Source organism: Mesoplodon bidens (genome assembly GCF_964165515.1).
Source record: "Mesoplodon bidens genome assembly, chromosome: 18".
Taxonomy (NCBI): Eukaryota; Metazoa; Chordata; class Mammalia; order Artiodactyla; family Ziphiidae; genus Mesoplodon; species Mesoplodon bidens.
Window position 1 is genome coordinate 14,540,776 of NC_138175.1, and position 17,404 is coordinate 14,558,179.

At 41.6% G+C, this 17,404-nt stretch overlaps 1 protein-coding gene across 1 annotated transcript in view; it reads right to left on the minus strand.

Moving 5' to 3' along the window:
- HYDIN (HYDIN axonemal central pair apparatus protein) overlaps positions 1-17,404 on the minus strand; it is a 448,650-nt gene that overhangs the window by 124,889 nt on the left and 306,357 nt on the right. Inside the window, exons 26-32 of the mRNA XM_081216141.1 lie at positions 16,767-16,824; positions 16,531-16,554; positions 14,789-14,908; positions 14,336-14,545; positions 11,982-12,119; positions 1,903-2,080; positions 100-218 (exon numbers count right to left, since the gene is read on the minus strand). Coding sequence (XP_081072267.1) covers positions 100-218; positions 1,903-2,080; positions 11,982-12,119; positions 14,336-14,545; positions 14,789-14,908; positions 16,531-16,554; positions 16,767-16,824 — 847 coding nt within the window. The remainder of the gene's footprint in view (positions 1-99; positions 219-1,902; positions 2,081-11,981; positions 12,120-14,335; positions 14,546-14,788; positions 14,909-16,530; positions 16,555-16,766; positions 16,825-17,404) is intronic.

Below are 17,404 nucleotides of genomic sequence, written 5' to 3' on the forward strand. Positions count from 1 at the left end.
ATACTGTTCTATAGTTATGCAAGATGTTACCACTGGGAAAAACACTTTTTTGCAGCTTCCTGTGAATCTACTTCCTGTGCAGAGTGAAGCCAATCTTACCTCAGAAGATTCATCCTCAGGCACCTCCTCAGGTCTCTCTAAGTGGTCAAACATATCATATTTGGTTTTTTCTAGGTTTTTTCTGGCCTGATTTAAGAAGATTTCATACTTCTCACATCCTGTGGGGGTTGGAAGGAGAAGGAAATCTGAATGGCTAGAAATATATGAATTATGCCTAAAACACAGACTCTAAGCTCAGGGTAAATAAAGTGAGAAGGGAAGTGAACTTTGTGAAACTTAGCCTGCCATGTTTTCTCTGCTTCAGAGGATAATTTGTGAATGAGTAGAATTTGTAAAAGAGAACTCACGGAGTTTTATGAGATTATGCTTTAGTGGGCTACCAACTGTTTCTCAAGAATTTAATGACAGTAACATCCTGAGTCACTCATAGGGTGACCAACTGGATGCCAGCTTACTTGATATTTTTCCAGTTCTAGCACTGATGGCTGCACCACTTGGGAAACCCCTCCATGCTGGACAAACCCAGATGGATGGTCACCCTTTAGGTTGGTCTTCGTGTTTATTAATTCTCTGTTAACAAAAAGAATATATTTGGTTCAAGTTGCTTTAATTACGATTAAATAAGCTACAGTCCCCTGAATCAGGCAGGCTGGGCAACGGGGGGAGAGATTTCACCAGTTCACCAGTAAGCCAGTGCAAATTCAAATGCTTGAGGGGCAAGGTAAGCAAAGTAATTAAAGTGCCTTCTATGAAACCATAGGAAGTGCTGGGACTGTGGTGAACTGGAGTACAGAAGACCCAACTAGTATTCAGATTTAAAGTATTTTAAAGCCCTGTATTGGGCAAACAGGTCTACTGCCATCATGAGGCCAGCTGGGCACCCAGTTTTCAACCGTGTGGCAAAGGCTTTTCTTCTTGACAATTATATGTAGAGTTGGACTAACCTCCGGCTGGCTGGAACTCTAGATACTAGAGTGTAATGTGGTCTTAGATTTATCAATATTTGTGTTCATATTATCAGGGAGCAGACAATTAGGATTTAATGCATGATCATTAACAGGTGTTAGTGACTCTGGGGAGTGGGGTAGGAGGAAAGGCTGAGGTGGGAGGGCTTAGTCTGAAGCTGCTTAGGGAATGTAGAAGAGGGCTCATGAAGAAGAGTGAGAAGTTTCTCTTGACTCTTCATCCTGTAGTCCATGTCAGGAAGAAAGAGCCAGAGTCAGTCTGTGGCTAAAAGAGCTGCTGAGTTGAGCTTCAGGATCTGCCAAGACAGAAATATTCTGGTACAGAGGGATGGCTCTGGGTGCCAGATGTTACCCGGAAAAGCCTTGGCTAAGGATGTGGGCAGACAATTAATAAGTTTAATTAGCCTCCAAACTGTACTGCCAGCATAAGGGGTTGGAACCTTAGCTGCCTTTCTGTACAGTTTATATTGATATTTTGAGAATTGTATTCCTTGCAGTACAATCAGCCTTTGCCTTCTCAATGGCCATCTGTGAGTGACAACTCAGTGAGAGAGTGTAGCTGGAAGGAACATGTGTTGGAGGAAAAGGCTTTTGGAAGCACAATGTCCTGATCCCTCTTTAAGTAATTTAATGATGGTAAAATTGGCCAGGAGTCTTAATCTGGAACTACCATGGACCCTATCTTGTCTTACTCATCTCAGGTCACCAAGTCAATTTCAACTCTTGACGTTTTTTTTTTTTTGCAATTCACGAATAACACAAAAGGGAACTTGTGAGGACTGCCAAACAAATAATGCGAGTTGCCATCAACCTTATAATAAGCAGCTAAAACACATCTTGTCATCCAGTGGGGAAATACTATAGAGGGCAGAAGTACCTTTGAGGTTCCTGGGGAGATCGATGCAGATTCGGGGAAAGATTCCCTCTCCACTCAGAGTAATGTTTTCTGGGTCCAAGTGGGCAATCTGTATCTGGAAGCTCCTTTGAAAGATCTCAGGTACTCCAGGTAAGTAGTAAACCTTCAACACCTGCTCTTTATGGGAACCGGTAAAACCCTATACAGCAGAAAGACCAGAGAGAATTTTAAGATTTACATAAAATTTACATAAAATGTATGTAAAATTTACAATGGACTCTTGCTTCTGGCAGTTTGATGGACTAGATAATCCCAAGGGCCTAGTGTGCTATACTGTCCACTCACACTCCTCCTCCAAGATTCATTCCTATGAAGGTACGAGAAAATGACAAACAACAGAAAAACAGGCAGCATATGTGGGCATGCATTTCATAAAAGAGGAAACAGAATGGCAAACAAACAGTAAAGCTGCTTATCCTTATAAGTAATCAGGGAAATGCAAATTAAGGTCATAATGAAAAAAATTTTAAACCATAAGATTGGCAAAGTTTGCCAAATTTGGTAAGACTATGCATCAAAAGAAACTCACATTTCAACACATCTGGTGGGAATGTCATGGGAAAAATCACTGTGAAAACTGCTTTAGTGGAGATAGCTTCAAGATGGTGGAGGAGTAGGATGTGGAGATCACCTTCCTCCCCACAAATACATCAAAAATACATCTACGTGAGGAACAGCTCCTACAGAACACCTACTGAACACTGGCAGAAGACCTCAGACTTCCCAAAGGCAAGAAACTCCCCACGTACCTGGGTAGGGCAAAAGAAAAAAGAAAAACAGAGACAAAAGAATAGGGACGGGACCTGCACCTCTGGGAGGGAGCTGTGAAGGAGAAGTTTCCACACACTAGGAAGCCCCTTCACTGGCGGAGATGGTGGGTGGGCAGGGGGAAGCTTTGGAGCCACGGAGGAGAGCACAGGTGCAGAGGGCAAAGTGGAGAGATTCCCGCACAGAGGATTGCAGCCGACCAGCACTCACCAGCCTGAGAGGCTTATCTGCTCCCCCGCTGGGGCAGGTGGGGGCCGGGAGCTGAGGCTCTGGCTTTGGAGTTCAGATCCCAGGGAGAGGACTGGGCTTGGCTGCCTGAACACAGCCTGAAGGGGCTAGTGCGCCACAGCTAGCTGGGAGGGAGTCTGGGGAAAAGTCTGGACCTGCCTAAGAGGCAAGAGACCATTGTTTCGGGGTGCATGAGGAGAGGGGATTCAGAGCACTGCCTAAATGAGCTCCAAAGATGGGCGTGAGCTGCGGTTATCAGCGTGGACCCCAGAGACGGGCATGAGATGCTAAGGCTGCTGCTGCAGCCACCAAGAAGCCTGTTGCAAGCACAGGTCACTATCCACACCTCCCCTCCCGGGAGCCTGTGCAGCCCGCCACTGCCAGGGTCCCATGATCCAGGGACAACTTGACCAGGAGAACACACATCATGCCTCAGGCTGGTGCAATGTCACGCTGGCCTCTGCTGCTGCAGGCTCGCCCCGCATTCTGTACCCCTCCCTCCCCTGGTCTGAGTGAGCCAAAGCTCCCTACTCCGCTGCTCCTTTAACCCCCTCCTGTCTGGGTGAAGAACAGATGCCCTCAAGCAACCTACATGCAGAGGCGGGGCCGAATCCAAAGCTGAACCCCAGGAGCTGTGTGAACAAACAAGAGAAAGGGAAATCTCTCCCAGCAGCCTCAGGAGCAGAGGATTAAATCTCCACAATCAAGTTGATGTACCTGCATCTGTGGAATACCTGAATAGACAAGGAATCATCCCAAAATTGAGGCGGTGGACTTTGGAAGCAACTGTAGACTTGGGGTTTGCTTTCTTCATCTAAGTTGTTTTTGGTTTTATGTTTATCTTAGTTTAGTATTTAGAGCTTATTATCATTGGTAGATTTGTTTATTGATTTGGTTGCTCTCTTCCTTTATTTTTTTTAATATATATATTTTTCCTTTTTCTCCTTTTGTGAGTGTGTACGTGTATGCTTCTTTGTGTGATTTTGTCTGTATAGCTTTGCTTTTACCATTTGTCCTAGGGTTCTGTCTGTCCGTTTTTTTTTTGTTTGTTTTTTAGTATAGTTTTTAGCACTTGTTATCATTGTTGGATTTGTTTTTTGGTTTGGTTGCTCTCTTCTTTCTTTCTTTTTTTTGTTACTTAAAAAATAATAATATATTTTTAATTTTAATAACTTTATTTTATTTTTCTTTCTTTCTTCCTTTCTTTTTTTTCCTCCCTTTTCTTCTGAGCCATGTGGCTGACAGGGTCTTGGTGCTCCGGCCGGGTGTCAGGCCTGAGCCTCTGAGGTAGGAGAGCCGAGTTCAGGACATTGGTCCACCAAAGACCTCCTGGCCCCAAATAATATCAAATGGCAAAAGCTCTCTCAGAGATCTCCATCTCAACGCTAAGACCCAGCTCCACTCAATGACCAGCAAGCTACAGTGCTGGACGACCTATGCCAAACAACTAGCAACACAGGAACACAACCCCAACCATTAGCAGAGAGGCTGCCTAAAATCATAATAAGGGAACAGACACCCCAAAAAATACCACCGGAGGCAGTCCTACCTACCAGAAAGACAAGATTCAGCCTCATCCACCAGAACACAGGCACCAGTCCCCTCCACCACGAAGCCTACATGACCCACTGAACCAACCTTAGCCACTGGGGGTAGACACCAAAAACAACAGGAACTATGAACCTGCAGGCTGCGAAAAGGAGACCTCCAAACATAGTAAGTTAGGCAAAATGAGAAGACAGAGAAACACACAGCACATGAAGGAGCAAGGTAAAAACCCACCAGACCAAACAAATGAAGAGGAAATAGATAGTCTACCTGAAAAAGAATTCAGAGTAATGATAGTAAAGATGATCCAAAATCTTGGAAATAGAATGGAGAAAATACAAGAAACGTTTAACAAGGACTTAGAATAACTAAAGAGCAAACAAACAATGATGAACAACACAATAAACAAAATTTAAAATTCTCTAGAAGGAATCAATAGCAGAATAACTGAAGCAAAGAACAGATAAGTGACCTGGAAGATAAAATAGTGGAAATAACTACCACAGAGCAGAATAAAGAAAAAAGAATGAAAAGAATTGAGGACAGTCTCAGAGACCTCTGGGATAACATTAAATGCACCAATTCGAATTATAGGGGTCCCAGAAGAAGAAGAGAAAAAAGAAAGGGAGTGAGAAAATATCTGAAGAGATTAGAGCTCAAAACTTCCCTAATATGGGAAAGGAACTAGTCAATCAAGTCATGGGAGCACAGAGAGTCCCATACAGGATAAATCCAACGAGAAACATGCCAAGACACATATTAATCAAACTACCAAAAATTAAATACAAAGAAAAAATGTTAAAAGCAGCAAGGGAAAAACAACAAATAACATACAAGGGAATCCCCATCAGGTTAACAGCTGATCTTTCAGCAGAAACTCTGCAAGCCAGAAGGGAGTGGCAGGACATATTTAAAGTGATGAAAGGGAAAAACCTACAACCAAGATCACCCTACCCAGCAAGGATCTCATGCAGATTTGACGGAGATTTTAAAACCTTTACAGACAAGCAAAAGCTAAGAGAATTCAGCACCACCAAACCAGCTTTACAACAAATGCTAAAGGACCTTCTCTAGGCAGGAAACACAAGAGAAGGAAAACACCTACAATAACAAACCCAAAACAATTAAGAAAATGGTAATAGGAACATACATATTGATAACTACCTTAAATGTAAAAGGATTAAATGCTCCAACCAAAAGACACAGACTGGCTGAATGGATACAAAAACAAGACCTGTACATATGCTGTCTACAAGAGACCCACTTCAGACCTAGGGACACATACAGACTGAAAGTGAGGGGATGAAAAAAGATATTCCATGCAAATGGAAATCAAAAGAAAGCTGAAGTAGCAATTCTCATATCAGACAAAATAGACTTTAAAATAAAGGCTATTACAAGAGACAAAGAAGGACACTACAGAATGTTCAAGGGATCAATCCAAGAAGATATAACAATTGTAAATATTTATGCACCCAACATAGGAGCACCTCAATACATAAGGCAAATGCTAACAACCATAAAAGGGGAAATTGACAGTAACACAATCATAGTAGGGGACTTTAACACCCCTTTCAACAATGGACAGATCATCCAAACTGAAAACAAATAAGGAAACACAAGTTTTAAATGATACATTAAACAAGATGGACTTAACTGATATTTATAGGGATAAATTGGGAGACTGGGATTGACATATACATACTACTATATATAAAATAGATACTAACACGGACCTATTGTATAGCACAGGGAACTCTACTCAGTACTCTGTATTGGCCTATATGGGAAAAGAATCTAAAAAAGAGTGGATATATGTATATGTATAACTGAATCACTTTGCTGTACACCTGAAACTAACAACATTGTAAATCAACTATACCCCAATAAAAAATTTTTTTTAATTCCAAAAAGGAGCCAACATTGAAAAAAAAAAACCTAGGGAAAAATGCTAGTATAGGTTCAAGCTATTTAGAAGTGTTTTAAAAGTCATTTTTGAAGGGGCCTCATAATTTTGAACATATTTTATTGTTTTTTGATGTTACAAGTAATATATATTCTTTGAAGAAAAATTACAGCATGAAGACAAGAAAAAATTTCATGAAGATCACTAGTGCTTACTGACACATAAATAATGATTAACACTGATTGGTGGATATCAATCCATATTTTATTTAAATACACATACACACCCACCCACACCCTGGGGGTCCATAAGCCCACTAGTGTTAATAAACTTACCTCCAACCCTCAAAGTGCCTGTGACAGTTAAACATCATTGCCATCATTTCTATGAGAAGCCATTGCCTAATTCACTTGCTTCTCTTGGCCTCCACTCTCTCACTTCCTTACATGCTATCTGCTTCACTGAACAGAACTGAGCCTTGTCACCAAATTTCACAATACACTCACTCACATGAAGCATTTTATGAAATTTTGCACATTTTATGGAATGTGTGAGTGTGAGTGTGTATGTGGGGAGTGTTATAAAGGTGGAGTCAAATTGCAGTGTGCAGTGTTTCCCAGGATTCACCCTCCCGCCCTCATTCTCTCTTCTCCTCACCCCTCTCTTGAGCAATCCACAAAATTCTCTTGTTTCCTACAAAATTCTCTTTCTTCCTGCACTCAGTGCCCTGGAGGGTAGTGGGGTGGGTCTCAGCTTTTATCTTGAGCAGTAATAATGTATTTTTCCAATAACCAATAGTTCTCTCATGTTATTCAGGTGGAAAATTTTTCTCTATCTAGTTACATGTTCAAGCATTCATGTACACTGCAGGACTCTGTAAACATTTGTTTTCATTATAAGAATCTGGCCTTATAGCAGGAATCTGGTAAATACAGAAAGGGAAAAGCATACAGAGAAAAAAATCCCATTCGGAACCATAAAAACAACGTCCAGTTCAGAAGAAGGGGGAAGTGCAAAAAAGAGTTAACATAGCAGTCCTAAAACTGCTACTCTTAGAAAGGCCTGCTTGCAAAGTTAGTAAGAATGGCTCACTGTGCCTCAGCTTTTTTGTGCAAACAACTATGGTTTATGCTGAACATCTGTTTTCTTTCTGGGAGACTGGAATTTTGGTATGCGCCAGGCAGAGGGTGTCTGTGTTACTGAGCCCCACTGGCACTGAGTCTCCAGTGGGCTTCTGTGGTAGCTCTCATATTGTGTAGTCACAGCTCATTGCTGGGGGATTAGGAGCATCTTGCGTGACTCCACTGGGAGAGAATTCTTGGATGCCTGCACCCGGTTTCTTCTGAACTTTGCTCCATGTGCTTTTTCGCTTTGCTGATTTTACTTTGTATTCTTTGGCTGGAATAAATCACAGTCACCAGTACAACTTATTGGTGAGTCCCCCTAGAAAATCGTTAAACCTGGGGGATGATCCTGGGGACCCATGACACAGGGATGATTCTGAGGAATAAGAGCAAATATATTCTATGAGTTCCTATAAGAAAGAAGAAAAAATAACATAATATCTAATCCATGGTCTCAATGAGATTCAAGAAGCCACTGTGTGTAAACAGCAGGAGCAGAGAGTCAGGGACAGGGAGTAACCCCAAACCAGGAAAAAGTATATGGGGATGAAAAATCCTCCTACTTCTGGTTCTGCAAATGCTGGTGACTGCACTGTTATAGTTCCCTCTCATGTTACAAGTGTAAGGATATTCTGTATAAGGCACAACAACAACAAAGACAACAACAAAACTCTCTTTCAATATATAGTGAGCTTGAAAGAAAATAGATCCTCTGATGTGAAAAAGAAACAGAGGGAACCTAGCCAGTGTGGTTAAGTTCAGAGCCTTTACTTGGTGACCACGGGTGACATCAGACCCAACTACAGTCCCTACCACCCAAGGACTGAAATAGAGGGATGCAGCCTGGACCCATGTGAGGTGGGCACACAGGACAGATCCCTGCATGAGGATGGAGCCATGAAGGGCAGCCACTCCTGTTACTTCTCTGCACTTCAGGGAAGAATCAAGGAAGCTTGTATCTCTCTGGGATCCTAGGTGGGGAAAATATGTATCCCATGGGATACAGAATGCTCAAGCCTGTATCATGCATATGCATGGAGTCTTCACGTACACTGACAGATCACTGTGGTTAATCCAGGTCAAAACATTAACTCAAGTAAAGCAACTATACTCCAATAAGAAAGAAAACAAACAAAACATTAACTCAAAATCTGACCCCTGGGCTTCCCTGGTGGCACAGTGGTTGAGAATCTGCCTGCTAATGCAGGGGACACGGGTTCGAGCCCTGGTCTGGGAGGATCCCACATGCCACGGAGCAACTAGGCCCGTGAGCCACAACTACTGAGCCTGCGCGTCTGGAGCCTGTGCTCCGCAACAAGAGAGGCCGCGACAGTGAGAGGCCCGCGCATCACGATGAAGAGTGGCCCCCGCTTGCCACAACTAGAGAAAGCCCTCACACAGAAACGAAGACCCAACACAGCCAAAAAAATAAATAAACAAATGTGGGGGTTAAAAAAAAAACACCTGACCCCTTGGGGTACCTGGCCAAAACAACTGCAACACTACTGTAGCACCACCCTGCAATCCAGGGTGAATGAGGCTGTCACAGAGAAAACGGTCTCAGTGGAAGATGATCCCAAGTCAAAAATTACATATCATACAGGGAAAGCATTGATAATGAAAGAGAGTTAACAGTCACACAAATAGGAATAATGGCATCCCTAATAACTCAATTAGAATAACTTAAAGGAATCTACAAAATGATTAGTGGTAAATGAAGAAATTAAAATCCCAGTGAAAGAGGTGAATAACAGGTGGAATTTTTGACATGAAAAATATGATCACTGAAATTAGGAACGCAGAGTAGGGTTAGGAATGCAGAGTATAAACAGTAGATCATACTCAGTTGAAAAGAAAATTAATTAACTGAAAGAGCTGAGGTAATTATCTTGAATGCAGTTTAGAGAGATAAAGAGTAAAGAGATACACATGTGACATATAGGTTTAGAAACACGGACAGAATGAGAAGGTCCAACATATGTCTAAAAGTTGCTTTAGCAGAAAAGACTGGAGAAAATAGGGGAGAAGCAATACTTGAAGATATAATAAATGAAAGACATATCCTCAGAGTGAAGGAGTGAACCCACAGCCAAAGAAAAAGATATACTTGTGATTACTATGAAATGTATAGAACTGAACCACAATAAAAACACAACATACCAAACCTTGTGAAAGATAGCTAATAAGGTACTTCGAAAGACACAATATTAATACCAAACAAAGAAGAATTCAAAGTAAAAAGCATTAAAAGGGAAGAAAGTGGCAATTTAAAATAGATAAAATATACAGTGCAGGATGAACACTTAATAGTCATTAAATCTTATGTGTTAAATAAGATAGAAATGAAAATGGATAAAACAAAAATGTGTATATATTTTATATACCATTTTTAGTCTTTTATATACTAAAACCCTTTATAAACCATTCTTAGTCTTAGAAAACTTTTTATATACCATTCTTAGTCTTAGAATAATTAAACAGAAAAAGGGATACAAGATTTGAATAATATAATTTAATAGAAGTTAATTTAATAAAGATTCATCATAATCTGCATTCTATAGTCCAGACAACATTGTTTCCAAACATTCAATGGTATTAAAAAATCATTTTAGGGCCTCCCTGGTGGCGCAGTGGTTGAGAGTCCGCCTGCCGATGCAGGGGATACGGGTTCGTGCCCCGGTCTGGGGGGATCCCATATGCCGCGGAGCGGCTGGGCCCGTGAGCCATGGCCGCTGGGCCTGCGCATCCGGAGCCTGTGCTCCGCAACGGGAGAGGCCACAACAGTGAGAGGCCCGCATACCGCAAAAAGAAAAAAAAAAAAAAAAAAAAAAAAATCATTTTAGACCACTAAAATATATTAACAAACTAATAAAAGTAGTAATTGAGAAGGTCATATTACCTGGCCATGATATGAAAAACTCAGTATTAACTTCACATGAATAAGCGTTTAAATAACAAAAAGAAAAAGCTGAGTCATTTGGAAATTTGAAAAAGAGAAAAATATACTTTAAAATTACACTTGTAGATAAAACTACAATTCTAGACAACTTAGAAAATAATTAAAATTATAATGGTTGATATTAAAATGTATAAAATATGCTAACTTAACTTCCTTTTTTCAATCTATAATTTTCTTTAAAATTATGAGATGGAGCTAAAGGTGTACTCAGGTAAATGTGTACTCACATTTTTTCATTATTAATTAAGAAAGAAAGAAAAGTAGGCATGCAACTTAGGAAGAATATAAAAGTAAAATTCAAAAGAATATCTAAGATAAATTGGAAAAAGAAGAATTCAAAGGGAGTTGACTTAATAGACATTAAGATGTACTTTAAAGCTATAACACTTAAAATAGTATCTTATGGATGTAGGTACAGGCAAACAGATCAATAAAGAATAGAGAGGGCTTCCCTGGTGGTGCAGTGGTTGGGGGTCCCCCTGCCGGTGCGGGGGACACGGGTTCGAGTCCTGGTCTGGGAGGATCCCGCATGCCGTGGAGCGGCTGGGCCGGTGCGCCACGGCTATTGAGCATGCACTCTAGAGCCTGCGAGCCACAACTACTGGGGCGCGTGGGCCTAGAGCCCGAGCTCTGCAGCGGGAGAGGCCACCGCAGTGAGAGGCCCGCGCACCAGAACGGGGAGCGGCCCCCGCTTGACGCGGCCGGGGGGAGCCCGCGTGCAGCAACGAGGACCCAACACAGCCAAAAATAAATAAAATAAATTAAAAAAAAAAAAAAAAGAATAGAGAAACTAGCAATAGACCCAAATATATGTGATAATTTAGGGGAAGAATAGACTCTATCATCCAAGATGACAGCACTTTTATCTTTGGATTGTAAGATGATGAACAATTTTAATTTCATTCTTTATCCTTTTTCGTATCCTTCAATTTTTCTATAACAATTATGTATTATTTTCATGATGAGATAAACTCGACAAAAATTCCTTAAAACTGTTAGATTAACATAATATGTACAAGGAACCATCTCTTCCATTTGTTCTAAAACCAATATGGCTCACTGCAGTCTACTGGTGTTTTCACTACTTCTAACAAAAAGCTGCTTTTAGTTGTTGTAGTCAGAGTAGAGGAGGCCCTCGGCTTCAAGGAATTACAAGGGAAGTGTGAGGACGTAAGTGGAAATAAACTATTCTTATAATCATGGAAAAAAAATCTATGGGGTTGTATATCTTGTTCACTGTTTAACCCCTGGTGCCTGAACAGTGCCTGGCTAATGGAGGACACACTAAATAGTTGTTTAATGAGTGAAGGAAGGGCTTGGATATATTTATTTTTCTTGTCTCTGAGAGCTTGTTAGTTTTAATTAAAAAAAAAATCACACCCATAATCTTGGCGTGAATGTTTAGCATAATCTCAGCCCCTGGGCTGTGGCTTGCAGGTTTGGGTTTGGGCCCCTCCTACCATCATCAGGTGGCCGTCATGGGTTGGGGTGGGGATGGGCTACTTACTGAGAGAGGCTGGATGAGTGGCACTCCCGGCAGAAGGCTGTCTGGCGAAGACTGGGGGTCAGTCAGAACGCTGAACTCAAAGCCAACCTTCCCAGTGTTCTTGAGTGTGATTTCACTCTCTGTGACATGGTCGAACAGCTCGAGAGGAGAAGAAGCAGAAGAGTGACTCCCCTGTCACCCACCCTCTGGGATGCTGCTGTCATCCTGACAAAGGCAGGTAGACAGCATGCCCCACAGACACGGATTTCATTTTCCATGAGGTAGATGCTGGCCAATCCACAGTTCAGTATCACAACCAGGTGCCTACTGGGCGGGAGGAGCACTAGACCCTGGAGACTGGCTCTGTCTTAGGTCTTCTAACAACTAATTTAGTTTAGTACAGCTGTGGGGTGAGCATTTCACCTCCCTGAACCTCTGTTTCTTCATCACAAAGAATTCATATTAGAGGATCTTAAAGTAAGCTTTTTTATATTACGAAGATTTGCTTTTCTGGATAAGATTTGAGTTCAGAATGTTCTGGAATGAATTTTTCTATTTTTATGGAGAGACAGGGGAGTAATAGGCCAGCCATATTCTTTTTCCTGAGATTTTGCTCACATAATTCGGAGGGTCCAATAACCACAAACTGAAGCCACTTTGGGGGCTCTTAGGACAAAGTAGGGGAAGAACTGGTTGCTACAAAGGAAGCACTCGGAGCTGAGCCAAATTGCCAATTGCCCAGAAGACCCTGGAGATAAGGCGTGAAAGAAAATTCTATTTGGTCAAAGTAACGCACAAGGTGTCAATAGGTGTTAGGTGAATTTGATTTTAGGCACAATCTTTAACCTGTAAACATATATGTACACACACAATTCAGTAATAATACTGAATAATAAAAAAAATAATAATGCAGTGGCTATATAATGGGGTGTCTAATTCCCATTCATATTTGGTAGGAGATATGGTATCTGAGTACATAACACAAATTCTAATTGGGGAGAGAAGATGTACAGACATAGAATTAACTGACAATTATTCCAAAGCAAGATTTAGAAAGTACATTATATTATGGCAAAGACTCTAAGTGACAAGAGAATGTAGTGTAAGAGGAAGATAACTGAGGGATGGAGTTGAGCTGGGTCTTAGAGTATGTGTGACTTTGGAGTTGGCAGAGCGGAGGAAGAGATAGATAATATAATAGGAAAAATGGAAGCAGAAAGGGCTGGGCTGCATTAGGGCCAGTGGGCAAACCAGCTTGTCCATAAATGAATGAGCAGTTTATAATGGGAAATTATGAGAAACAAAGTTTAATACGTAAGGAGCATCAGTTAATAGAGGGGCTTAGGATACCCTTGCTCAGGTGGAGGAACCTGGCTCTGATCCACAGAGTGACTCATGATTGAAGGCCTTCTCTGACTCAGGCACAGTACTGACCAGACACTTTACTTAAGTAACCATAACCATCTGGTGAAATAGGAATTGCTGCCCCATTCCCATTTTAGAGATGAGGGATACTGAGGCTTGGAGAGATTAGGGGATGTGCCCAAGGTCATAGTCAGTAGGGAGTAAAAGTAGGATAACATCCCAGTACTTCTGACTACAAAACAATGCTCTTTTCTCTATGCAATCATTTTTGCTCTTTTCCCAAGGTAAGTTTGGGAAAATCTACCTGGCAATGATATTTAGATCAGTTTTTGATAGAAGCCAGAAATGCACTGTAATCCCTTGTTTCCATGGGTCCGTGGACCAGCAGCATCAACATCACCTGGGAACTTGTCAGAAATGCAGACTCTCAGGCTCCACCCTGGACCTACTGAATCAGAATCGGCACTTGAACAAGATTCCCAGGTGATTCGTATGCACATCACAGTTTGAGAAGAACTGCTGTAATAATTTAGGCATGGCTTGAGGTCCTGCAGTGTGATAATCGCAGTGGTGATGGGAAATGCAAAACCAACTCAGAGGAATTATGCTTGATGAATTAGCAAACCCCGGGGCCTGTAAGGATGTGGGGAGCTGAAAGACAGACTGCAGTGGAAAATTCCTTGGAGGTCGTAAACTCAAGGGACTGAGAAGGGAGTAGTCCTATTGAAAGAAACAAAGAAGGTGGAATGGGCTTTTGGACTGAGAATAAAGATGCAAATTTTAGTGTCTAACATGCAGAATTTGAGGAGACAATGAGAAAAACAAGTGAAAATGTCTGGCAAATGGTTGGCAGTGGGGGGATGATCAGGCTTAGGAAGCAGCTTAGGGGTCAAGGGTAGGGGTGATGGTGAGATTATGCTGACTGGGGTTCCAGGAGAGATGAGAGCACAAAGACTATGACCGATGTTTAAGGCAAACCCAGAAAATCTCCTCCCGATGGCTGGCAATACCTGTAATCCACAGTTAATGTCCTTGGTGTCAAAGGAATAGTTGACCAGGGAGGCCTCTCCCCTTAGTATTATCTCATAGGTGGGCCCTCCTTCCACTTCACACAGAGCTTTAGCCTGTGCAATGATGTCACAGTGTCCATAGAAGGTGAACGATATCTGGCGGCTACTGTGTGGCCGCAGCACTCCACAGAGAGGCAAAATATCAAACACCTGCAGAGAAAGTCATTCCATATGAGAGTCTGCAAAGGGCGAGCTAAAGTTCAGCCAATTTACAGATTGATTCTTGACTTTACCTTGTTTGACTCCATGAAAGGTGACTAGCCTAGCACCCTGAAAGTACATGATGATAAGGCAGTAACAGTGCTCGGGCAAATTTAAATTTCTAACTTGGGGCAGGGGCTCAGTAAGAAGAATTGTATCAGATGACTCTAGGGCCCATGAGGTGTTACTTACTTCTTCTATCCCAATGGAAAACATTTCATCCCGTTCAAAGATCCATGGCGATTCCTGAAACTCCGCCTGGCTCTGGTTTGTGTCTATTCTTTCTGTTTCAGCAGAGTTCATTTTTAATCCCTGGGAATTAGAGGTGTGAGGAAAAACTTGCAAACATTCATAATTTGTCATCAATGTGCTCCTCCCCCTCGCTGATAGAAAAAGGAAGTATGTTGTATATATATTTAAAATAGCACGTTTTTTTCTCCTACGGAGAGAACTGGGGAGGTGTCCAAGATGTATGTACAAGGATGTTTACTTCAGTGTTTTCTGTAATAGCAAAATTTTGGAAGTAAACTAAATACCTGTCACGAGGGGATCACTTTAAATGAAGTGTGTGTGGTACTGCTATCCATGGAGGATAGCAGTGCATATTTATAAACCAGGGATGATGCGCACAACATATTACTGAGTAAAAAAGCAGTTCCATTTATGTAATATTACACAGGCCTATGTATCACACCTGCAAGTGTGAGTGTGTATAAATTCACTCAGAGATCTGCATATGCAAACAGAGATATCTGGGAGGTTATTTGCTGAAAGTTTTCTATGAATGGTGGGATTTTGAGAATTTTTGCTTTCATTTTTCTGTATTCTTGAATTTTCTAGGATATCTTTCAAAATATATACAAAAGAAAAGAATTAACACTTAAAAGACAAGTGTTTTATATGCACACACATACTTATTCTAAAAAATGTGGAAAATACAGAAAGCTTCAAAGAAAGAAATACAAATCAATCATCAGATTATTCTGCAGATATATGTCAGTGTGTATAGTGTGAGTATATATGTATATATATTTGTATTCTGATTTTTTCAGTTAACATTATAGCATGAATGATACCCTCCCATATGACTAAATATTCTTTACAAGCATCATTTAAAATACTTTAAAAAACAGAACATATAGTATTTTTTACTTAATATATCAGAGATTGCTCCAAATCAGTAAAGAGAGAACTTTTTCATTTTCTAAAAAGGATTTCATAGTACTGCCTTGTGCAGATGTAATTTATTTGACCAGTCTCCTACTGGGGGAATTAAGTCATTCCCAATTTTTCTTGCTTTTACCAACAAAGCTGCAGTGTACAAGGATAGTTACACGTCTTTATGTAAATGTAAAGGTCTATCTGGAGAATAATATTCTAGCAGAGGAATTGTGCATTTTAAATTTTGATACACCTGCCAGATTGCATGTCACAGAGGCTACACCAATTCATACTCCTACCTACGAAGTGTGAAAATGCTTGCTTTCCCTGACTCTGCCAATACTGAGACAAACCTTATTTAAAAGACTGCATATTATCATGGACATACATATTATCATGGACATAATTTTCCTAATTTTTTGCTATTTCTAAACTGTTTTAACATACATCTTTGTACATACATCTTTGTATTTCTGATGATTTCCTTAGGCCATCATTCTAGAAGGAGAATTTAAGAGTATGAATTTGTAAACTCTCAGTCTCCTCTTTGTTTTTACTATGGAAGACAGTTCTCCTTTTGTAGCCTCTATCTAGGGGCTGGGAAGAGCACAAGATTGCCAAGGTTAGAGGTAAATGGCTTTTCCATTACAGAGAAAATCTATTTGCTGAGGTGTCTGGGTTCTCACTGAGGTGTTGGTTCTGTGGGTGTTTGGTTGGGAAGGAACCCGGAGAAAGATGTGCGGCCCACCCGCCCCAGGGAAAGGAAACCATACATCTGAGATGGCCATGATGGACACCTGTGATTTTTTTTTTTTGCAGTACGCAGGCCTCTCACTGCTGTGGCCTCTCCCATTGCGGAGCACAGGCTCCAGACGCGCGGGCCCAGTGGCCATGGCTCACGGGCCCAGCCGCTCTGCAGCACGTGGGATCTTCCCGGACCGGGGAACGAACCCGTGTCCCCTGCATCGGCAGGCAGACTCTCAACCACCGCACCACCGGGGAAGCCCACCTGTGCTTTTTTGGTCTCTCTTTCTTCAGATCCAACTTCTTCATCCACAAGGATAGTCCTGGGGAGTTTAATGAAAACTTGGAGAATCACTCATTTGGCAACCATCACAACACAGTTTTCAGCTGCATGATGGCCCTGTCTTCCTCTCTGCTCTATGGTGCCCCAAAGAATAAGTGGGGTTCTCATTCAAGGGACACGTTTCTCAAGGGTCAGCTGGTCAGTGCTGTTACTACCTGCCCCCAAACGTGCAGTTTAGGGCATCAAACGCGTCCATTTTCCATAGGCCCCAACCCTTCTTTTCCTGGGCTATCAAGCCCTTGTCTGACTTACAGAAAGTTCTCAGAAGCTCTGGCAGTTCTTCAGACAACTTGGGTGTGTCCCCAGGGCCGGAACATTTTATTGTGAGAATATAACACATAGCCAATTGTCATATCCTTTTCTGCTTTCTACCCTTGACCTGATCCTGGCTTGGCAGATGGAGAGGGCAACATGATCAGAAGGGCTCAGTCCCTCAAGACTCAGGAGGCTATGATCCCCTGAGAGCAGAGATGACTTTCAACTCTGTATTCCAGATGCCCCCTCCAGGGCCTAACACAGAGAAGGCACTCATTAAACTGCTGGATGAATACATGAAAGAC